Here is a 25,226-nt window from a genome sequence, read left to right on the forward strand (position 1 = left end):
ACCAATCTTCATTATAACTTACCACGGACATTAACCTTCTTCCTAGAGTAATTTTTCATAGCTCCAGAAGTAGTTTGTTGCTATAATTCCTAGGTATATTCTCACCACATTCCAGACGCTGGGCAGCCTGTTTCAGGCAGCAAACAAGAAAAGATGGCTTTTACTGGATAGGAGGTAAAACCTTAGAGAATAGTTTGATTGTCCTTAGTGTCCTTAATCCATTCATTTTAAGAGTTAAGGTTAAGGTTTTTTTAAGGTTAAGGTTTGTTTTGTTCCGTGTATTTTTTTTACTGGTCATCACAGGAGAAATGTACTTAACAATTGTATTTATCAGAGAAAAAACAACCATTTTATGAAAGATCAGAGTAAGGGAGTTTCTCTGAGACTCACCTTTGAGGCCCAGCTGGGGCACAGGAACCTTACGGTCCTGTGACAGCTCAGGTTTTTGGTCAGCACATCCTGCCTTCAAGGACTGCCAAACCATGGCTAAGAGATACCATACCCACACCTTTGTGCTTCAACACTATCACACTCTCCAGGAGGCACAGCACAGAGGATGCACAAAGAAAAGGCATCCTGAAGAACCACAGCTGGTCATCATTTCCTCCTAGCCGGGTGAATTCCCATACATGCAGTCCACAGTGCTGAGAGCAGCAAGCATACCGGGAAATGGCTTTCAGGAACTCAGCCACCCAGTCTGTGGTCCTTCCAGATGCCCTGCCAATGTCACGGTGCTCAGGGCAGGTTCCAGTTTCTGCTTTGTAAATAGCAACAACGGGTAAAGTTTTCAGTGGAAAAAAAACAACAACAACAAAACAAACCCACCCCACCCCGCTGTGAACTGCGCTCACATTGGGTAAGCAGCCACTCTAAAAGCCATCAATTTCCCAGATAATTTGTAACAGATTTGCAGTGATATCAGTTCAGAAGCACGCATGGTGAAGTTATGTGATTTTCTACTCTTCCTGCAAATCCCACCAAAAAACAACAACAACAACAACAACAACAAAAAACCCCACAGAAACCCCCTGAAAACTTTGGTCTCAGCGAAACAAAAGCTCAGTGTTTAGTCCACATACACAAAAAGGAAGATGACCTGCCAGTAAGTAAAAGCTTCTGGAGAGTTTCATCAGTACAGCTCAAACTCATACTGCCACCGAAGCCATGTGGACCCCAGTCATTGCTGGAGACCCTTCTGCCTTAGCAGGACCAGCTCAGCTGCTGGCGCACAGAAACTGCTCAGCTTAGCTGTGGTCACGCTATGAATCTACTCTGTATCACCGAGTCTCGGGTCTGAAATGACTGTGCCTTGATGAAAATACATGCATGCCAACAAAGTTTCTTTGCTCCCCATTTCAGAAATGTGGGCCACTTCCCACTACCTGGTTAGAGATACCAAGCAAACGCATTTACTGGTTTTTAGCACAACTGAAATCAGTGCAGGGAGAAAGCAGTTTCATTTTCCCTTCATTTAAGCACGCACTGGGGAAAAACTGGGAGGTATTCTGCTTCAAGGATAACATGCTCTGACTCACTACCTGGTCACTGATGAGCAAGCCCTGCTGGGGCAGCCCCCTCCTAGCACCCTCAGAGGTGGGAGGGCTGCGTAGGCCCCACATGCTGCCCTGAAGGAGCGCTGACCAGAAATACCCACACACATACCAGCAGAGGGGCAGGTAGAGGCAGCTACTTGCACAACGATCTCAGACTGAAGTGGTTTTGATCTCATCAAACTTCACGAGGCTCTCACAGTGACTCAGCCAAGCACAGCCTCCCAGATCAGCTGTAAGGGGCCCCTGGCAGCTGCCCAGCTCAGCAGCACTACCACTAAGCAGATGAGATCACCTGGGGTTGTTCTGCTGGCTCCTGCAGAGCTCTCCCACCCTCAGGGCAGCCTCTGCCCATGCTGTACCACGTTCTGCTGGGAAAACTCTTCTTGATGACCAGCCCGAAGCTCCCAGCTATGGCCAGCAGTCCTTGCCTTACCACTTTCCCCCTCCCAGAACAGCACTGATCCACCACCATCATTGTATTTCCCCTCAGGTGCTTACAAACAGCTGCCCTGCAGTGGCGGAGCTTGCTCCAGAACCATGGAGATGTGGCACTGAGGGACATGGTTGTGAGGGGTTCATGGTTAAACTTGATCATCTTAGAGGTCCTTTCCAACCTTTATGATTCTATGATAACACTTGTAACACATTTTTCACAGAGACCAAAGAAGTCAACTAAACACCCAAAGTCCTTGCTGCACAGAACACAACTATTTGTTTTTATTTAGAATACATCATGTACTGCGTTCTCCAGGATAAACCATTTTTGCACACAAAAGGAAGTACTCCTTTCTATTTGAGACTCAAAAGCACAGACCTGCCTGGAAGCATCCCAGGGCTGGTCCTCAGCCATAAGCATCAATGTCCCTTCTGGAGACTTGAGCAGTACCACCAGGATGGCTCTAAAGCACAGAGAGCTGCCAGGAACTGGGAGGATGTGCCAAGCTCTTATCTCCCCTAAGCACATGTTGCTGTTCACTGCCAGGTCTGGGCCTTCTGCACCTCTGCTCTGAACTAGCACGTTAGTTCTGTCATGATGGCATATAAAACAAGAACAGAGAAAGCAGAAGGAACCAGATTCTCTTTTTTTTTCCTTTTTTTTTTTTTGATGGTACAAATCTAGAATCTCTCAGCATTCTCAAAAGAATAAACCTGCAACTGTATAGCCCACACAAACACGATGGCAGTCTTTTACAATACCTTAACATGTGCTTGCTTCCAGAAACAACGCTATCTCGACAACTCCTGCTCCCTGCTGCCCAAATTAACTGATGATTCATGGAGTCAGAGAGGCACACAACCCTTAAGCCTGAGCTTTCTGCATATATTCCTGCCTTTTCAAAGCCAAGGTTATTGGGATGCAAGCCAGATTTTTTTCCTACAGACCTTCTTCTCCTGTGTGCTAAAACTGAGTCAAAATACCATCACTCACCTATTGGCCAGGAAACCTGGAAGTAAGCAAATGTTGTTCTGACCATCACTTCCTGGGAGACAGAATTCTTTTTGTCTCAGAGCTTAATCTGAGCAGATAAAATATGATTGATATATTTCCTTTAGCAAAGATTCCTGCTTTTCCAAAAGCAGAAGTGAAGAGGGACCCTCCTCCTGTAAGGAAATCACACTGCAGCACAGCGCTGCCCCAGCACATAACTGAAGAGAACAAGGATGCTGTTCCCTCCATCACTTTCATGTGTTTCCTCTTCCATTTCAAGAGACTGCTGAAAAGCACTAATGAGCCATTGCTTGGTCTAACCCATTTGTCAGTCTCTTCGAACACCAAACTGCATTCCCCAGCTCTCACCCTTCAAATTCTTAGCATCGCAGCTGGAATTAATAGCAAAATATTTCAACAGTACTTGCAGCATGAATAGTGGATACTTGAACTGCAGCCTCCCTAAAACTACAGGAAACCATTCTCTGTTTGGATTTTCAAAGCGGTCTTAAAAGTGCCATTAGAGACACTTCATGTACATGAAAATACTGCTCCTTCTTTCTATGAAGTGTGCTAATGTTCCCCGCTTCAGCTTCCCAGCTACTCCTACAGCTGCCTGCACTTTTATATCAACGCTCATTAGTCTTATTATGTCAGCAGACCACTGCTAAGCTTATATTTAGTAACTTAAATAGACCATGAAGCTGGAGCTTCAAAAGCCTTAGAAGACAGATTACATGTGCACAGCCAGCAATTTAAATCCATACAGCGGTAAATCTGCACCTATGAGGGGAGCTAGAGAAAGACTGCCACGACTCTGTGAAGAAGAATTATTCTGTAATGGGGATCAAGGAAAGGAAAGGATTTGGCTGGTAATAAAAATGAAAGCGGGGATATTAGTGCCTATCTTTGAGGAGCACATGCTATTGCAGTTCCTCCACTGCTTCCAACCACAACACATTGCTGGGTTTTGGGGTGTTTTAAGGGTATTTGATTAGACAGTCTCTCACCAGGCTTTGCTCGGAGCTCAGCATTATTCAAGACCTGTTGTCTCTCACTAACCACTGAAGCACCGTGACTCTGAAAAGTGGTGTGAAATCAGAAATCAAATCACTCCTCCAGCAAAACGTAACTCACTCAGGTGATTTTCATAAGGGTCACGAGAACCACGAAACAACGTGAGAAACTGGGGGCTGGTTTCGGTTCTTGCACCATCTGAAATAGGCAATATTTTAAGATTTATCAGAAAATTCTTGGCTTGTCTGTTTTTAAGTGTTGTTTGTAGAAATGAGAATCCTTTTGAAACATGCAAACAACGTGTCCTGGTGGGTTGGCTTTCTGTGTGGCTTTTTTTGTTTGTTTGGAGCACTGAACTACTTCAGTACTGAGTCAAAACCAGAACATCAGCATCAATCATTCATGGAGAAAAGGAAGAAAGAGGAGAAAAAAAGAAAACCAGGAGACCCAGACCCCGTAGATCGGACTGATTTCTGACACACTGCCTTCACGCAGCACACACCTACTAACCAGAATTCACTTTCACTAAGATCGAGCGTGGCAATAAAAATGTGCTGCTTATTCCTATTGATTTATTAATGCAATGGAAAGATGTTATTTTGGATGGGTGTTTCATAATTAAAATCACGCCCTCTGTTTCAAAAAAGGAAATTGAGTTTCTCCATTGTGAGTTACCCAGCTTTATCATCCCTACCTTATAGTGTGTCCCATAGGGACAGACCTCTGCCTCTGGGTGGATTTGTGCTCAGTTCGGGAAGGACAGAACAAAAATGTGTGAGCAAGCAGACTTCTTGCCTTGGAAACTTCTGGATATCCCCATTTTACTTCCTACTGATAGTGGATTTATTATGAAGCATTTGATACAATTTTGTTATTAGTGAAAAGGAATGCCTCACATAATGCACTGACTTCCATTGCTGAGATTTTAGCTCTGCAATAGGATTCTTCAGAGTCCTGCTGCTCTCTGAACTCCATACACGACTTAGTTATGTTTTCACCACAAAATGCCTGCTACTTCAAACTTGCACTATACGCAGCTTGAAAACAAAACCTGACACAGGGAGACAACAAGCAGCGAGCGGAGCAGCGCAGCATTCTGAGCAGCGGTCACAGTGACCCTGGTGCTCAGCATTATGCTGCCGAGATGCTGGAGGATCCAGTCACACCAACCTCTGAGATAACTTTGGAGTGAACCCATTACGTCTGCTTTCCTTGTTTGTTTTTTAAACCCTTCGTGTTTGGAAACATCTTTAAAAACAGAGTGAGCAGGAGAGGCTGCGGGATGGTGCACTTCCTGGGAGAGGCAGCAGCTCTGAGCAGCACGATGCTTTCCATCGCCATATAAACAGAAACACAGCTTCCAAAATATTCCTTTGGAATGCACATCAACAAACAAACAACACCAAAACAGCAGTTGGTTTTTTTAAATGGCAAAGCCACAGATGTCAGCTCACAGTTCCATCTCCTATCAATGCTAACAGGGGAAAAGTTTTAATAAACACGGATAAAATCTTTCCAGAATACTCCAGCGTTTCAGGCTTTTTTTCTTTCAAAGGTCATGTCTTCACTTTCAGTTATGTTACATCAAAGCGACAAACAGTAATTCAGTTCAACCAATCCCAGTTTGTTTCTTGTCAAACCCAGAGATCTAGAGCTGCCAATATTAATGCCAAATTCCGTGAGCAGCACAACTTCCCTCCTGGACTCACGGGTGAGAGAGGAATACAGACTGAACTCTGAAGCCCCTGAGAAGAACATGAGAGCTGTTGCTCAGCTAAGGATACACAGTGCAACAGAACACTGCCAACCACAAGGATCAGCTGGAGCCAGGCCAGAGGAAGAAGGGAAACAGCATTTGGCAGCCATCCCCTCCTTGCCCAGCACGATGCCCAAGGGCAGCACTGTGCCTGCAGTACAGAGGAGGATGCTGCCCACAGCCACCCATGTGTTGGCTTTCCCAACACACATAGCTGTGAGCACCCTCTTCCCAGCTACCACGCAGCACAGCTGTTTTACTCAGTTATCTTTCAGTACACAGCTCCCACGTCCTCCATGAGCCCTATATTACCCATGGCATACTGCTTTTCTGTCCTGTCCCCCCCCTCCCACAGGATGAAAAAACTCCAGCTTCTCAAGGCTCACATCTCCCTGCTCAGTGTGAGCTTATTTACAGACAGCCACAGGGACACTCGAACAAACAGTGCATGGGAAAGCACTCCTCAACCCAGTGCTCTGCAGCCAGAACATCAAACAGAGCTCAGCCACCACAGTAACAAATGGGTATTTAATGTTTCCAGAGGCTTGGACATCAGTTTAACTTGGTCCTCTATGTCAAGAACACTGTTAAAGCTCCCGGTCCCAAAGTCCTTTCTCAGAGAACAGAAAGTTCATGGGTTTTTCAAAGTTTGCACAACAAAACATGAAATCCAATAACTTTCCCACCCATCCTACTCTTGTGAAAGCTCCATCCAGTTTTATAGGAAAAAAATCATTGATTAACAAAGATTGGTAATGTTCAAAGCCATTGAAAACCACATTCTTTTAATTGGAAATGCTGAGCAATCTTGGTAGACATGTACAGTAACAAACGGGGAAGATCCAAAGAGCAGAGCTGGGCTTCTAGATCACAAGTTTCTCTGTAAGCTTAAAGATCCTCTTTTTTTCCAGCACAAAAGTTGCTATGCTATGCATGAACTAGTCTGAACCTGCTCATGATGTGGCACTTTCATATACTACAGTCAGTGCACTATGCTACGCATACAAAGCTAGAAAGTAATTACCTCTGCTTGGAGTGATGTTCCAAGGCAGAGCAGAAACTTAAGGGGCCGTATTTGGGTTTTGAGAATACGGGCTGTAGCACCATGCAAGCACCACAAAAAAGCTGACCGTGAGCAACAATCTCTCATCTTCTAACATAAAACAAAGCTGTTCTGCACAGAGTTAAAAAATGAGGAAAAGTAAGGCAGAAAATGTATCTTTGCAATGCTACCTAAGCAAACTATGAAGTTAATTACTTAAGGAGTCTCTGAAGGAAACAGCTTTACAAAACTGAAAAGGGCACTCCAGTTGTAACACTGGGTAGTTCTCATACCAGTATAAATGTGGTGATACAAACATCATATTGTAAGGTTATTAAGACATGTATTTCAAGGCTTAACAGACTGTCTTACTAGGTCTGAGGATGTCCTAGATCAGGATGAGACATGTAAGACAGACTGTCCTGTAATTGTAGCTGGAGTTCCTGCACCGTCCTTTGAACCGTGCCATCTTTCAGCAGGGAGGACAGGACACCAAACTACTGGTCTTTAGCAGCAGCGAGTGCCAACATTCCAGCTCCCAAGAATGCATGTGAACTACCACTGAGATCACTGGAACTCTCACATGCACACACACAGCAAAGAGCAACACTAGCTGGGATTTACTGAATGTGGCTCCCCACAATAGGAAAAATCTTCAGTCCTAAACACTACAAGCACAACTGCTGTCAGTGCTTGCTTAAGGAAGGAACTGCAACAGGCTGCACAGCAGCAATGGAAATTTAACTTGTGCCACCCACAAATTTCTTACTTTGTGTGAAAAATTAAAAGGCATTTCAACACAAAGGGAATGGCAGAGTGCACCTGAGAAGGAGCAAAAATTGTTTTTCTGGTGATATAACAGAGAGGAAAGTCAGGTTTGGGGGCAAAAAGGAGTAACAGTGCAATCAAAACACAACACTGCACAACCAAGTCACAGCCAGGTACCAAAGCACTGCTGCATGGGATCTGTTCAGAGAGCCTGGGACAACCACCCTCAAATAACTTGCAAATAACTGCAATTTACCAGCATTTCCAGTGGAACATCCAGGTTGCTGTATTAAAGAACTTCAGGACACTTGCTTTGAATGGCACAAGAAAAAGATCAAACAAATTTTCCTTCTATAAACATTACCCTTCTGGCAGAGAAAGCTTAATTAACTGCAATAAATAATTGCAGGATCTGCAACTCTGGTGCTGGTTTTGAGCCAGTCACCTTGACTGTCTTCTGACTGATTCTGCCTGCTTGAGCAATCTCCAGTACAGTGAGAGCCTGTACCACAAAAAGGCAATAAGGTGAAGGTTGTAAAATTATCTGCTCATATCTGGCATTCAAATCCACCTCTGCTGGAGCTTTCCTAACAGCATTGTTACACGGTGACAGAAATAAAACCTGCCCTTGGCAGTCTGGGTCGATAACTCATTGGATGAGTCTTCCACAGTCACTGCAGTCTTCCACTCCTCAGTCTTACATTTGATATTATCACTGCTACTGAAGGATCAGTGAAATTCCTTCATCATGACTAGCACTGAGAGCCACTGCTTTAGATGTGAAATAACATACTGTGCATAAGGGGGCATGGTAATCACAGTGCCAGTTTGATGGCTCAAAGCCATGCCTGGAACAGCACAACCTCTATACATTCCAAATACCCTAAAACACCTCTGAGTCAGCACCACAAATACAGTGCTGCTTTCTAAAGAATCCAGATTCGAGAGATACTAACAGTGCTTTATTAGAGCCTGAGTTCAGCTGTTGAGTGCAGTCACAGCAATGGTCAGAACTTTACATTTCATTTTATTTGCTTAGAATCTCAAAATTCTCTTACCTAATGTTTCCTTCTGTAGCTCATGGCATCTGCTTTGTAGCTCACTCCCTTGCTGAAGAGAAGTTTGAAGCTGTTGACTTTTCAGCTCAACTGTATCAGCCACCAGAGTCAGATGTTTTACCTTTTCCTGAAGACACTCATTTTCCCTCTGGGATTTTGCTAACTTTTGATTCAGTTTGGGTATTTCTGAGGAGAAAAATCACATAGCCTGTTGTCAAATTTACCATCTTCATTAAAAAGCATCTCACCTGATGAACAATGATTGCTAGGTCAGGGTCTGAACCAGTGACTGAGTAGCAGGTGAGAAGCTGTGGCTAAGGCAAAGCATTACCTGGGCAACCAGAATGTGCAGACCCAGGGTCCACCCTTCCTTGCTCTCATTTAAGGAAGCTGAGGGAGCAGAATCTTTATTTGGAGATTGCCCCTTCTGGAGGCTTCACTGACTTTTGGAAAGGGTAAGTCATTGTCCCTGTATTTTCTTCCTTACTATATATTGACAAATTCCTTCACAAGCATGTTTAGATCCTAATAGAGGGCAATATCATCATCTTCCCTTGCTCCACACCTGATTTACAGCTTCAAGACTCAAGTAGCCCGTAGCCCTACTCCACACTCACATCAGTTTATTGTTAGACTAAACAATGTAAATAGCAAAAGGTTTTAAGTTTTTATACCTGTGTTTACTTGCCATTAAGTAACCAAGGTTTAACGGTGTACGTACACAATGTGTTTTATAATTTCTTTTTTCAAACTAAGGCAACTGGTCTAGGAATAAGGAGTAGCAATTCATGTAACATTTCTCCCCTTGAAGTTTCTTGGAGAAAACAAGCTCTGAGAATCTTACTGCAATTTACAGTGAGACAAAATAAAGCCATCATATGTTCACATGTCACCACATGTTAACTCATAAAACAGAGGACAAAGGCTTTTGAACATCACTCAGCGGCTGAAATAAAGGTGTGTGACTACCTTACTTTAGAAAGCCAGATGTAAGGATGTGTATCATATTCAGAGCGTGGCACTGTTCTTAGTGGGATGTGTTGAAAGCAGCTGAGGATAACTAGCACCCATAGTAGCACAAATAATTAAAAGAACCTGAGGGACTGTACTTCTGCTCCAATAGACAGCTTCCACATATACAGTTCCAGCAAACAAAGCAAATACTTCAGAAAAGAAGCTTAGCAATGTTATGAAACTCCTTGAACCTGAATATGTCTGCAGAAAGGCATGTACATGCTCTCCTGATTAGCTAGAAAGAACACAGAGAACACAGGAAGAGAGGAATTCTTAGGAACGCACAATACTTTCTGTGCTCAGTCTAATTAGGAGATGAAGTCATGAATCAAAGTGCAAGACACTGACATTTCCCTTGATTGTTGCTACAACAAGGGATGCCACAGAGCAATTTCTCTGTGCTGGCTCTGCAGACAGCACCCTCCTGATCAGCTGTGTGCTGGGTGATGTCAGCTCACCACTCCTTTGCAACTCTATAAACCTGATACAGTTATACACCAGACCAAATACTGGTTTATCAACTGATACACACAAAAATAACCTGTGAGGATTCAAGTACAAACATGCAAAGTATGACCAAAGACATTAAAGTTGTAAGAGCCAACACACAGCTTCTTTGGATCCTTTGGATGGTGCAGTTTGCCATTACACTACTGCATTTCTTTCCCAGCAAAACTCCTCTCTCAACTGAGGCAGAGCAGAAGTGTTATTCAAGCATAAATCTGAGTTTTCAAACTCACTGCCTGTCAGCCCACAACATGATAATTTACCTGTCAAAGCTTCTTTGCTAACAGCTCTTATTTGTTGAAAAATGTCTTCTTTCAGGGCAGCCCAGCTCTCCAGGTTACTGGACACTACTTCTTTAATACTTTCTAGTTCTCTTCTGATGAAAGGAAACAGGCAGACAGCCCTGCTCAGAGTGGAGCAATGGTGTTCCAATGTACTTCTGCAAGGCAGAAAAATAACAGCAGCTATGAGAAAATACCTTATTTGTAAGCCTGATAACTATTTTTCTGTTACATGATACTTTATAGTATATTGGGTTACAATTCAGTATGAAATACGTTGGAAGAAATTTACTATAAAATCAATTTCTTCTAAACGTTGAATTTAAACTTGCACATAAAAATGAAACAGTTACATTTTATTAAGAAATCAGAGCCAGTGCTTAAAGAACTGCATCTCTAGGCTCATGCTGAACCCTCACAAAAAAAACTGTAAGGCACACTGTATCCCCACTGTATTGAAAGAGGTACCCACTTCCTTCTAAGTGATATTAAATGCTTTTTAAGTTGTGAAAAAGCTGCTAAGGATATCAGCAACCACATGTTCTGGTTACCCCTGCTGACACTACAGAACCTCATATATCATGGATAAGCAAACCCAGGGGATGGTCCCAAACACTTCTCACTCACAGCATTCCTCCTGCCTGAAAAACCTTTTCAGCTGACCACATACCACAGCACTGCCAAAAGCAAAGCTTTCTAGGCTCTCACCTGAGCACCTGGGATTGCTTGTGGGCAGCTTCCTTCTCTTCCTGGAAATACCGCAAATCTTCTTTCACGTTTTTTAGTTCATCTTGTTTGTTCTTTAACTCCACTGTTAGACTTGTTATTCTATAAATGTAAATAAAGTGATTTATTACCCAACTTTAAAACAAAAATATACTGAAGTCTTTCCAGCAATGATATCTGCCTCTTTCAGGTTGACATATCAACCTTAAAGTGGAGAGAATCCAGGGAGAGTGTTATCAGGACCCTATTAAAAATACAAATCAGAATTTGTTCCATCTATGCTTCAATTACACTCGTGCACATGAGATTAGGAGATGTATGGTACGAAGTGCCAGAACCCCATTCTCTCAGTGCTGCTGCAGCACCCAGGTGAGAAGAGGGTCTGCACTGCGCTCCACCTCAAAGAAGCAGGACTGAAACCAGACAGCTGATGATAGTGCAGCGTGCTGAGTGAGATGGGGCTTTCCCTGCCTATGGACTTTCCCAGCCTCACCTCTTGCCAGCCAGACCAGCGCAGGGCACAGCCCGGCTCCAATCTGGGGCCAGCAGAGCACATGCTCCACTGGGCACATCTCACACAACACCCTGGAAACGTGCAGAGATGCCTGCTGCGGATGGCTGCTGAGAGCACTTGCTAACATTGGCATGTGGCTTTTTCATAATCATTACTTGGTAATCACAGAGCAACCTCCTCGTGTGACTTGCTTTAAGTTCTGTACATATCTTTTGAAACAAAATGGCCCCACGATGACACATGGGACGAGAAACCCAGCACTTCTTTTCTACTAGCACCAGCTTGCATGAGGAGGATGGCCCCTGGGGTGCACTGGGGAGCTTTCCATTGCACCACAGCCCTGCTGCCCACACAGGCCACAACCCATTATTGCCACAATGTCCACAGGGGTTGGTAGCTCAACTGCACTTTTCTCTTGGCCTCTAAAAAAAAAAAATCACCTTTTGACCATTCCCAACATAGCAGTGATTCTGATCTGTTTATCTTTCAAGCACAGCTATAGCAGTGTAACTATCTACATTGAAAACATTGTTTGTTCAACAACTCCTGAGCTATTCCCACAATTGTAATGAAATGAATGGAAGTGCACAGAACTAACAGACAGCTGAGCCAACTCGTGCAAGTCAAGTAAATAAATGATCTATTTGTCTATGAGTGACTCACTGTCACTAGTAAATAAACACTTGAATCCACAAGTATTTCACATAACCAAAGGATGGCAGAGGTATTACACTAGCATTTCCTTCAATTTTAGAAATACAGAGAAAACAAGAATGATTTGTAGCAAGAAGTTAAGCCTTAATATTCATGTGTGTTAGTTAATGTTATCAGATGGATCATCTATAATGCACCTGCATGAAAATGCAAATTTAACAAACAGCAGTCCTGCTAGAGAAACCTGGGTCTGCAGAGCTCTGCCAAATCCATAACGGAACATCTGGCACTTAAGAAGCAAGCTGTTGGGGCCCAACTGTGATCAACGAAAGGAAAGTATCTGCATATATATTTTTAATGTTGGCATTACTTTCCTAGGAAAAATTTCCCCTACCTACCTGTAAATGTCTTTGCATCTCAGTTTTAAAATACAACTGGAAAGTAGGAACAGACATTTTCTTTCTCTTTCCATTCCAAACATTTGATTTAATGAGGTTAGCACAGAATTGCACTCTCAGAGTTCAACGTGACATTACCTACATTGTTTCATCATTCACACACAGAAGAACAGGCAGACAAGGCAAGACACTCGCACTGTTTACCCTCATCCCCATAAGGAGGACAAAATAAGCACATTATTTTGGTGATTTAGCACAAAGGAAAGAGTCCAGTAGATCATTCAATGACTTAATTAGAAGAGAAGTATGAGAACATAGTGATCTTGCATTAATTGCTATCTCTATTGACTCGAGAGAAATAAAGTGTATTGTGAAGACGGTCTGGATTATCTGCATTCAAGCAAAGGTAAAACGGCGGACCAGCCTGGCAAACAATGACAGAAGGATGGCTGCCTCATCACAACCAGCTCAAAATCCATCTCTGAAGAAAGCCAGTATTTTATTTCCCAGCGCTACCTATCTGGCTACCAACTTCAGCTCCAATAATTACAATCCATTGAATCTCTGCCCTCACAACATAACTCCGGAATCGCTTCTTCTAAGGGAGTAGAGGTACCTGAATCGACAGATTGAAAATTGAGGTTACAGTTATGAGCGATTTGATTACTGCATAGAAAAGAACTGATGTTAAGGTATGCTAACAATCAACAGTTAACTCCTTCAGTTTGGTTTGTACAAAAGGTTTTCAGGAATACATTTACCAGGGATCTCAGACGAGTCTCACTCGGTGGTATCTATGCTTCTTCAGGTCTCTAACCATCAAAACATGTTTATGCTTCTTCTCACATTCATGTTGCTCAGCACTATCATCTTTAAAAAGTGTATTTAAGCCAAGTTTATATATTTTATATTGGTAGTTAGAAAAATGATCAGACTATAAATAAAGGGTACCCACATGCAGCGAGGTCAGTAACCTCAGCCCGAGGGAGCGCAGGGCTCCCATGCAGAGGGGCTCAATACCTGCAGGAGCTTAGGGTGGTAACCCCATGGCAGTTCCCCTTCTTCTGGCCAAGTCCCAAGGAGGCAGGTGACCAAGTTCCACCAGTTTCCAGGCAGCTTTCGAGGTTAACCACAGGTACAGACAATAGCAATACAGTAACAGGAAAGGAATATAAAAATGAAACCGCCTGCATCTAACAAGAAAGATTAAATCTCTTGGTCTACCAGAGATGAAAAAGGCTGTATTTGGCTTCTGATAAAAACTTGCAGTTTGGGAAGAACAATCTGTCAACAAGAACCAGGAAGAAGATAATACACCAAGTAGTTAGTTTGTGCCAACGGCCCAAGGTAACAACAGAGACCTGGGATAGTACAAAGGAGATAAGGAATATTTAGACAGCTGACTTAACAAGCCACAATAGTTGATTTATGATCTGAATGAAAGCCTACTGAAAGTACTCCATTTCAGCAGGTTTTAAATCAAGTCAGGCCTTAGGGGGAAAAAATGCAGAGATAAAAATTTCATTAAGTCTTCGGACTTTGCTACAAAAAGTCACCTAAATGAGAATGCAGCTCCTCCTCTGGAAATGGTCCTCATCTGGAACATGCTGTCACCTACCTGCTAACACACAGAGTGCTGCTGCTGCTACAATTGCCACCCAGAGCCCTGGGAGGAACAAGGAGCAACACACTTCAGAAACGTGCTGTCAAACCAAAGAAACTCTGACAATTTGGGGGTGGGGGAGGCAGGTTCAGCTCCAACGAAGAAGTGTTGAAATACAGTACGAGCAGGGTGAGCCACAAAATATATGTTTTATTCAAGCTTGTGTGAACTTGTGTGTTCAAATGAATGTATTATTTGCTACGTTACCAAACACTGTCCTAAAAATAATCTACTGAGAGCTATGTTGAACTGTCAGAGTATTTGAGTGATTCATAAAATGAAGCAAAAAAGTAAGTGGTGCAGACAATCCATAGCTGTTTCTCCCCCCAGGGTTCCCAGTCTCCTGGGAGAGTGCCTTAATTCCCCAAATGCTCTGTATTTTCAGGCCTACATCCATTGGTGCCAGCTGTGAGTCAATCACACAAGGAATGGGAGCCCTTAGAACCAGAAGGACTATCCCATACATGAGCTTCTGACTGTGATTCAGATGAGCAAGGAATTACCAACAAGTTTCTGCTTCCTCTGCACATACTATTCAAACTGCTGTTCTACTTGAACACATGGACATTTTGCAGTACTGGAGTTCTGGAGACTACAAAAGGCCCCTTTGGACTGGGAGGACCTTTGCAACAGTAAAACAGCAGTCAGCTTTTGCAGACTCCTACTTCAGAAGAGCACAGCCACGGGCAGCACCCAAGACATTCAGAACTGCTTTGCTATTCTGCACCATCATTTGCTTTTCTGTATCATCACACAGACGGTGAACTGTGAGCTTCTCAGAGTACAAACACTGATGTTTAGCGTTACTATGAGACAGTGAGTGCAAACTGCAGAATGGTGAAACTCCCAGGGCTGTGGGACTTCTTCAGAAGTATTACAAATATTTTTATGACAAAACAATAAGATGCAACAGCTGATCATTTCCACTTGGAATGGTGTAGCGGGGAGGAAATACCCCCAAACTGCCTCCCAGCCTTTCTTTTCCTTTAAGTACATTGACTGTTTTTAAATTAGTGTGGAATTCCAAACTCATGTCTAGAGAATGGCACAAGATGGGATTTCAGTATTACAGTATATTTGTTACACCTACTAAGAAAAGATAAAACTTACTTGTATTTTCTATTCTTTGGAATGACATGACCTAATACACAGACATGAGGAAAAACATCACACAGGACAATGAACTCTGACCTTTCTGTTTTAGATTCCCCATCAGCTCGGCAGCGTTCAAGGTCTTGGTAGAGAGACTGCAATTCTTCCTGAAGTCCTTTTTCCCGTTCTATACTTCCTTCATAAAACTTAATCTCCTTTTCCATTGCTTTTATTTTTTCTTCCATCACCTTAAATTCATGAAGTATCAAATAGCTGACACCGCAGTATTTACACACCGTCTGATCCCGAGACATCTAAGAAGAGAGGAAATTGTTAGAGGCTACGCAAGAAACAAGTTGAATGTAGAGACAAAACCAGAGTGACTCCGTAACACTTTGGAACATGTATGATCAGACTGCATTACTGCTGTAACCATACCTGGACTTTTGCTTACCGGAACCTTCACAGGATAATCAACTATGCAGTTTACTATGTAGGAACTCCCACCAGAACTCTACACTTAAATATTTCAAAGCTCTGTTTAATATATTAATTAAAAATAAGATCAAGTATTCTGTGTTTTACAAAATCACCTCTTTAATGAAATCTCTGATTGCATGAGCCAGAAAATGTTAGTTACTGTTTATTGTCAGCTCACACCCAGCTGAGAAGGCAAAAGGAAAAGTGAATAGTGATGTAATTCAGTCATCTATACAGAAATAACCCAAGTAAGGGCCCTGTCATTGTGATATAGAGCAAATGGCACTTGAGAGTGGTGGAAAGTATAAGCAGTTCACTAGGTGTGAAATATTCATAATTGATAAAGTACATAAAGACATTAATTAAAACACCATTTATTTAAGTAGGAAACACGCTTTTGTAAGCGATGAAATCACTGAGCTTTGCAGTAAGTGACACATCACAAAAATGTCCAGGCAGACCATCAGACACTCCTGTTACTCAGAGTATCGGTTATCCCTGTGTATTTTAATCACTTTCATTTCCAGGAAACAAAAAGCAAAACCACTCAGCTTACAGTGACACAGGACCAGAGCTTGCCCAAGAAAGGAATACTGACTGACTACAGCAGCCAGAGCCACGCAGCAGTCTGACACCTGCACATGGGACATGTAAGCACCACGCACCAGCACAGGGCAGGATCCCATTCCCTGTCCCTTCTGGCTCCCTTTGTGACCAAAGGTTGTGCCAAGGGATCTCCTCAGGCTCCTTCCAGCCTGGGCTGCTCTCATTCTGCCATCCTGGAACGTGCCCTGTTCTTGGATCACAGCTCATGTGCATTTGTGAGGGAACAGTCAGAAATATGACCGGAGCAGGGGACACGCATTGCACAGCTAAAGGGACAACTTCCAAGCAGCAGAAAGCTACGGGCAAGCTTTGAAGTATGGCAGTTGGAAAATAACAACAGCCAGAGCTGTAGTTGTTTGTCTAATGAGCATTTAAAGCGCCCTTCAACCTATCATGCAATTATCAACAGTTACAATTCTAACAAAATCCTGACAAAAAAGTAAAAATAAAAATTTTAAAAAAAAAGTAAGAGTGCAAACAGCTTAAGTTAAATAAGTAAAATACAAGAATTCCTTCTGCTCTAGAAAATTAAAATAAGGACGTTTTGGAACGTTGGGATAAATGGAAACAAGCAACACTTAGAGGCAGGAAAACAGCTCTCAGAAACAAACTATGAGAAGATCCATCACCCCTTGAATCAACCCTTTGATCCATCACCCCTGGAATGGCCCAAACTTTATCTTCCAGCTCCTAAGTTCTGCCTGTTTAAAACACCCCTCATTACAGTTGCTCTGAATGAACTGAAAACTCAAGCTTGTTTTTCCTGGCAGCTGCAAACTGTGCTTGGAAATATGAAACTGTTACTTGGGATAAACATCGTTAGGTTCCAAAGCACTAAAATTACTCTATTGAAAAAGGACAAAATGAGCTGTTATAAGGAGGACAGAGAGGGGGCTCTTATCCCCCAAAGAACATCGTGCTCTCCTGCAGCACCGCTGCCTTTCAAACAAACAGCTATAGAAATTTCACTGGGTACCAGGGCTGAAAAACACCACCACAGCACCGCTTCACTGAGCTCTCCTTAGTTTTCACTGCCACCATCAAACCAGAGCTCTCCTCGCTGGCACCTGAAGCATCTCCTGAAGCACCAGTACAGAGGAACACTGCTGTGCTGCAGGTGCTGATCTCATCCTCCAACATAATGACAAAGCCATCTTACAGCTCCACTGCTCCAAGGTTGAAGCCAAAAAGCATTAGCATGCTTTCAAAGTGACTTACAAATGAAATGGATTTGGGGTTTGCACAGTTTCCAAGACAAATAACATTGCTTTGTTTGTGCGTGTAATTCTTTGTTGTCATCCTTCAGTCATTTGTGAATTGGGATGTTTGGTCATTTACCGCTAATCTCGGCACCAAGAGCACAAGTACTGGGGCTCTACAGGTGCCAGGTGGGCACGAAGGACTTGATGGGTTCCTTTACTAAGGAATGCTCTGGAGCACGGCTCAGCCTTGGGCAGGCAATGCATGCAGGACAGAGCCTTATGTAGGTCTGCACAGGAGAAGATCCCACTCAAGACTGTTCCTGGTACCCAAGGCACCAAGGCTCATCAGCCACTGTGCACAACACACAGGAAACTCGTGAGCTCTTTTGCTTACAGAGCTGCCTCTTACGGGAGGGGATTATCACTGAGTAACCACTAAGAGATCTGTGCTTTCTGATTCCATATTTCCCTATTTACATTTGGCCAAGGGACTGTTATCATTATCTTTTTCCTGTTTGCATTTGAGATAAGAGAAAAAAAATAATAAAATAAATAAATCCAGTTTGGAAAGAACAGAAAATGAAAAGATCAGAGCTGCAACCAGAACAGGGACTGTGAGGATAAGCAGTGAACTGAAAAAGAACTCCATTTTTAAATAATCTGATTGAAGGTAATTTAATACTGTGGTTTTGGCCACCCAGAACAGGGATACTCAGGGCAAACAGGACATCAAAAGATAACAGGGATACTAAAAACAACCCTGATATTTGATTTAGCAGGACAGTACTGTGTGCTAACAACTAAAAGAGAAACAAAGAAACTCACTGAGGACAAAGTGTCTGAACAAGGAAGGTTCTGAGCTACAGCTCTCACATACGTTACACCAGATGCTATAAAGGACAAGAGCTACGTCCAGAACAAACCACATCACAAGGCAGCACTCCGAGCCACGCTACTCCAGCAGCTGTTCCACTACAGCAACTGTGGGAGCAGTTCCGACCGAGAGCTGTGTTCAGCTTTGGAAGAACTCCTGTTACTCCATGGTTACATGGATCTCAGCTCCCAGAGCAGTGGAGATGGGTAGTCACATCTGTCTGACTCAACGCTGTGAGCATACGGACAGCATAAGTTATAAGGGGGAAAAAAGACTGGCGGTCTGGCCCATTTTTAGCCCTCTGAATAACAAGCTTCTTTTCTAGCTTCTGAAATAGTGGGATGGGAATTTACATCATTGCTGCTTGACCAAAAAGCTCCAGGGGGCGTGGAGTTGGGCACTGTGCTCCCTTCTGCTCATATTTCCAATTCCACTGACAACAATCACATAGACCTAAGTTCTCATTAAAGGAAAAGCAGTCTCCTCGGGGACTCAGCAGCACCAGGGCATTAAGGTGCCCAGAATATGGGCCACTGGTGCTGGAAACAGCCAGTAACAGGAAACTGAGAGACAGCCGTGACTCCTAAAAGTGAGACCTTAAGTCCTCAGCCAGGCGGATTCTTTAAGCAGTTTGGAATACAGCTGTATGGCCCAGTGACGTGAAAGCACTGAGCCAGCAGCACAGATGCACCACACATACGTACTCCTGCAGTGCAGGGAGGCAGAGCTTTGGGGAATGGCAGCACTCCGAGCCCCTCAGTGACACAGTGCTGTGTGTCACTAATTGCCCCACAATGCCGCACTAATTGCCCCACCTGCCCCGCAGCAAGCTGAGGCTGCTGAAGCAAGAACTGGCCCAATAGGAAACAAAACCAACACAGCACTGCATTTGTCCAAGCTACCTTTGTACAAGAACGATATACAGAACTCCAGAAAACAGAACTTCATTTATTTCTTCATTGAAGGATTCTAAGAGTCCCAGCAAAAGTTTCACTTCTTTAAAAACAAAACACAGTTTCCCATGAGCAGTTTGCAACCAGCATCAAGTCCAAAAGTGTTCTGGGTTGCAATGCTAAACCACCACAGGTTGCAATGCTAAGCCATGCTGCATACAGAATTATTTACTCAACATCCATAAAAGCAGCAGATGCAAAATAAAAGCCACAGTACTTGCCTTGAATCCATATGAATAGCACTAAGGACTGCAGTAAAAACAGAATGCCCCAGTCCCAAACATTTCATTTAAAATATGCCCCAAGATAATTAGTTTGCCACAACAGGAAATAATACTCATATTTCAGGTAGCTTTAATGGTTTCCTGCTTGCATTTAAAGCAGACTAATGAATCATAAAGAGCATACAGCACTGCAAGTAACAGCAGAGCCTCACACGAGCACTACTAACACCTACCACATGCCCACCGTGCCGTGTAGGCCACACTGCTCATGAGGCAAGGGCTTCTGTAATCCCTCCAGCTCCCAGCAACGTGCTTGAATGCTGGCTGAGGAAAGGACACAGCAACACTTGAGCACGGTGAGTACAGCCCTAGCCCTGTGTGACTTGCTATACGACTACAGCAAGAGGTCAAAATGCCTCACAGTGACACCAGAACTCCAAGAACCAAAGATCATTATCCATATTGAGAACAACTGCTCTTACAAATCCTCCCATACCCCAACAAACACTGGTAACAAAGCTAATCCAGCTAGCCCAAACCAACCAGAGCCACACGGCCAACCAGCTCAGCCAGCAGAGCCGCACATCTCTTCACATTGCAATACATGGGCTTGTACCAAAAATAAGCAGAAATTTTCTGACTTTTCCAAAGCACATTACAGTCACTGAGAACATTCACATCACTGTGCTCATCCAGGGGGCGTGAACAGAAACACTGCTGCTCCCAAACTGTTGATATCAATGCTGCTTCAAGTATTACGCACATAACTACACTGTGAACCACATCTACAAAGTCAGTCTCAATGGACAGATTTGACTCTTCAGCTAATTAACACAGCTGGAACTGCATAAGAACCTATGGAAAGACAAATAACCCCAGATTCAAACAAAGCCGGGAAAAGTGAGGAAGAGATACCATAATGTGCTCATAAAGACACCATAATGCACTCAATCTATAGCACATGTGGCCAGTCTAATCAGTAACCACTTGCTGCTAGCAATGCACATGATGTTTTGTGGATAGTCAAATACCATGGAACATCCTGTACTGATGCACAGCGTAGCTTCGAAGCTCCTGTTTTGCTCACTTTCTTAAGCTCCCAGGATGAGAACTACTAATACTTAAGGATATCTCGTGCCCAATTAATTTTGTTATTCGTATTAAGTAAGGATCACCTATTTGCCAAGTAAAATATAAAATGAGATGTAGCTTTGTTTGCTACTTTGATGACTCAGGGCATCATTTGACCCTCTTCAGTAGGTGGCTGCAGTTTTGCTTCCCACTTCACTGAGATGAAAAAACTGACAAAAACTGTATCTTCCCATCTATTCACATTGGAAGGACATGTGGATGCTCACTTACCTGCTGGGTTTTTTTCCCCCTATTTAGCACTCATCTTGCAATGTGTATGGCACAACACCTGCTGGGCCCAGCCTGCAGGCAATTTATTTCAGCTTCTGCTATGACATCCATGGATTTACTGCAACAGGTCTTCCTCCCAGGCAGGCTCTGGCAGCTGGGCTGTCTGCAGCATAGGCTGTATCCCTATCCCTCAGCACCACAGCCTCCAGAAGGGTGTTGCATTGGAGGCAGTCATATTGCTGCTCTAAGCACTGACAGATAGCTCACAAAGCTCCACACATCCAATGACAATGACAGCTCTGCATCCCTTACTCTGATCTGCTCTGAGCACTACAACCTCATGAGCACACAGCTGAACAAGCCAACTCAAACCAGCACCTAGACTTGAGCATTCTGGATTCTGCAGCAGAAATTACAACACTTAACTTACTCCCTCTGGATACGTATGTTCCACTGGCCACTCAGCTACACATTGGGAGCATGTGCTCTGTTTGGCACAGTGATCTACAGCTGGCACAAAGCCTACTTACGCTAGGAGTAAACTGAAAGAAAGATCCCAAAAGAGATGCTATAAGATCAAAGAAGCAGAGAATGTGAAGGGAATAAGAATGTGTATATAAAAGGCAGAAAATACCCATACAGGAAACTGTGGGGATGGCTTGTAACCAAGCCCCTATCTTGTAACTATCCTGCAAATACAACACAAACCAACTGAGTGATGAAACCGAGCAGCAGCAAAGGATGTATAAAACCACGGCTCTTAACTGATCCCAAAATCTTGGCCTGTCATTGTCTTAGAGCTCGTGTATCTCACGTAGAGGTGACTGGGTGGGATGGGACAGGAACTTGAGAATACTCATGTTCATGTTTAGAAGCACCAATGTACCTTCTGCACAGAGGTGTTTTTGTTAACAGAACGCCACAGAAGAGCTTGTCCTCCCAGTGCTCCACTCCAAAGCAAAAAACTGGCTTTAATTGCCCTCTGCAGCACCACAGGAAGAATTCCACACCTTCCCTGGGTGAGCCGCTCCTGTGCTCACTACCCCAAATCCGGAGTTCCTCTCACTCAACCAAAGCAAGTCTAGAATAGTGAAGATAAGAATAATTTGTATCTGGAGATGGAAGACAGCCACTGCCTTCCCACACATCTGAATACTGTTACTGTGCCCTCAAGCATCTTCTATAATAAGCAAATCTGGTTTTACTGCCCCTTAACTAGAAGAACAGAGCTTTTAAGCTCTTTACCACTTTTGCTCTTTCAAGTTCCTATCAGTAGTGTTATTCTTCTTAAAGTCTGCAGTTCAGAACCAACCCCTCAGCAGCTCAGATGAGAAGATAATTGAGGCCAGATTTCACACACAAATTCCTCTATTAATACCTTCCTGAATATTTGTTTTCTTTATAGGAACATAACTTTGATAACATTATTCTGCTTATGACCTGACAACTGACACCTCAGTATTAGGTATGAAAAGTGTCAAGGAAGATTAATCAGATACTGTATATTTTGTACTAATGCATCTGACCCATTTGTTCTAATTATGCCCTGTTCTTACTAAGATATTCTTAACGCTGCAGACAAAGCAAACCCTCACAATCCCTCCTAGATGGCACCAGTGTATTCCTTACTGTAAGCTAAAACCAAAGCTCAACAAAAACTAGCAAGCACTGACAATCCCACTGGATGAAATAAGGTCACCCTCTTCCTGCCCAGTTTGTGCCTGCTCTCACGTCTGCCTCCTCCTCATGTCAGCACACGCACAGCACTCTGATGGGGAACTAGACCAGAAACCAATCCAAGAGAAAGACAGGGGGCTGAAGTGCCCCCAGCTACAGTTTAAGTCATGGGAAAGCACAGAGCAGTACTGGATCCAGAACAATCCTCCACTCAACCTCCCCTCTTCACTTGGCACATTTGTTTGGTGGAGAAACTTGCACTGATTTTTCCTAACCAGCTTATGCTGCTGATGCTTGCAAAGTCATTTCTAAATAAACAAAAGTATCTGGCATCTTTCCTGCTGCCAAAAAGTTGTTGGTGGCTCTGTAAGTTTCCCAGGTCCATCCCTTGCCTAACTACTCTCTATCCCTACGAACTCTCCTTCTCTTGCTTTGCATATCTTACCCAATGTCTCTGAAGTCATCCCTGATGGTTCAGAAACTGTCTCAATAGTATTCTTGGCTATTCCAGGATGAATTTATCCAGCCTAAGCATAAAAGATGCTTAGATTACTTGATCACTAGATACACTTTCTTACTTTGGTAGGAACTGGTCTCCCAGACAAAAGAACACCCTCACACAGAGCGATAAGATACAAAGAAAGGATTAGCTGGAATGTTCCATTCCTAATTGCACTTGCAATCCTCTGGAACACGTGGGCACCCCAAACTGATGGCACAGAACGTGCTGTGCGGGATAAAGCTGGAGCCTCACCTGGTAGCAACACCAGTACAGTGAGTATGTTCCTCTACAGCACACCTATATCATCACATGTAATACTAATGCGTGTAACCACACTCTATACGTGGCAAAAGCTGGGCTGCATCCTACCCAAATCCTGACCAAGACACGCTCTGTGGTAGCCAGCACTCAAACGCCGACAGAACATCCCTGCAGCACCCGACCCCACACGGTTTGCCGCTCCTTCCCGTTTCGTACCTTCCGAATCTCCTCGGGCAAGGCGTGCACAGGGACGTGCCGCTGCATGGCCTGCCGGAGCCGGGGGACAGACAGAGCTCAGGCGGTCAGAGCGGCTGTGCCCGGGAAAGGCCCCGTTCCCTTAGGATCACGCGGGGGATGCGGGACCGCAGCCCGGCTCGGGGGGTGGCCGGGAGAAGGGAAATAAGGGAGGCAATGGAAGGAGGGAAGGCCTCTGAGCCCGCAAACGGAGCCGAACCGCGAGGGAAAGGCCGAGGCCCAGCGAGTGGCGGGCGCTGGGGGCGGCCATTTCCCGGCTCCAACGGCTTCCTCCGTCACCACGGCAACGGCGCGTGCGTGCGTCACGTGACAGCGGCGCTCACCCCCTGCGGTGACGTCACTTACTTGAGCCCCCCGTTCTCAGCCCTACAGTGACGTCATTGACCCGAGCCCCCCGGTTAGTGCCCCCAGTTCCGGTGTCTGGCTCTGCCCCCCGTGCCGCCCCCCCGCCCTGCAGTCCCGCCCGGCTGTTTCCCCTCGCCCCGTGTCAGCGCCGTGTCAGCAGACGAACCATCTGCTCGGCCTCTGCGCCAACCGGCGCACCCCGCGGAGCGCACGGCGTCAATCGGAGCCACGTGCGAGAGCCAGCACGGCCGCCATGCCGGGTCCGGCCCCCCGCCCGGCTGCTCCCCGGGGCCGCCGCCTCGCGTGTGCCCCGCCGTGCCCCGCTCCCGCTTTGCGTGCCGGCCGCTCCGCTCCGCGCCGTTAATCCCCGGCTTGGCAGGGCCGGCTCGGCTCCCCGCTCGGCGAGGCGGCGGATAAGGAGCTTGTGTCCCCTCCCCGGGGCAGCCACCCCGAGTTAACGCGGTAATCGCGCGGTCGCACGCAGAGGGAGCAGCTGTCCAAAGGTCGGCAGGAAGAAAGTAAAAAGAAATAAAGAAAAGGGCTGGCCGTATTTCACGAGGAGCGGCGCGCAAAGCCAAGCGCTGCGCTTTGATCGGCGCCTTCGCAGCAGCTGTTCGCCCTGCGTGCTGCCGGAGCGGCGGGGGGGGGGGGGCGGGGAGGCGGCTCGCACGCGATGGCCGCCCGCACCGTGCGGGGAAGCGCTGCCGTGCGGCGCGGAGATGAGATCAGCGCGGCCGTTGGGAAAGCGGCGGGACGGCACGCAGCGCTCCATGCCCGCCCCCGCGGGGCCCCGGGCCGGGGGATGCCGTGCGGCTCCGGGGGACTGCCGGGCGGGATGAGAGGGAGGCTGAGAGGATGGGTGGGTGCGGGGCCGTGATTGACATGGGATGAAGGCGTTGGAGTGGGGGGCTGTCAGAGATACGGGTCTGTCGTGGGGCTGGGGAGGCTGAAATGGGGGCTGGTGTGGGGCGATGGATGTGAAGGGGTTGCCGAGGGGCTTACGTGGTGGCTGA

At 45.0% G+C, this 25,226-nt stretch overlaps 1 protein-coding gene across 9 annotated transcripts in view; it reads right to left on the reverse strand.

Moving 5' to 3' along the window:
- The window catches only part of LEKR1 (leucine, glutamate and lysine rich 1), a 47,022-nt gene extending 22,191 nt beyond the window's left edge, over window positions 1-24,831 (reverse strand). For 8 of the 9 annotated variants that reach the window (XM_072344623.1, XM_072344622.1, XM_072344627.1 and 5 more), the window contains exons 1-5: window positions 23,830-24,831; window positions 15,572-15,786; window positions 11,134-11,253; window positions 10,408-10,583; window positions 8,624-8,809 (exon numbers count right to left, since the gene is read on the reverse strand). In XM_072344623.1, the coding sequence (XP_072200724.1) occupies window positions 8,624-8,809; window positions 10,408-10,583; window positions 11,134-11,253; window positions 15,572-15,786; window positions 23,830-23,877 (745 nt within the window). In that variant the 5' untranslated portion in view covers window positions 23,878-24,831. The remainder of the gene's footprint in view (window positions 1-8,623; window positions 8,810-10,407; window positions 10,584-11,133; window positions 11,254-15,571; window positions 15,787-23,829) is intronic. The other variant, XM_072344624.1, reaches the window with a different exon arrangement.
- Between the last annotated feature and the right edge of the window lie 395 nt (window positions 24,832-25,226).

Source organism: Excalfactoria chinensis, chromosome 9 (assembly GCF_039878825.1).
Source record: "Excalfactoria chinensis isolate bCotChi1 chromosome 9, bCotChi1.hap2, whole genome shotgun sequence".
NCBI classification, from domain to species: Eukaryota; Metazoa; Chordata; class Aves; order Galliformes; family Phasianidae; genus Excalfactoria; species Excalfactoria chinensis.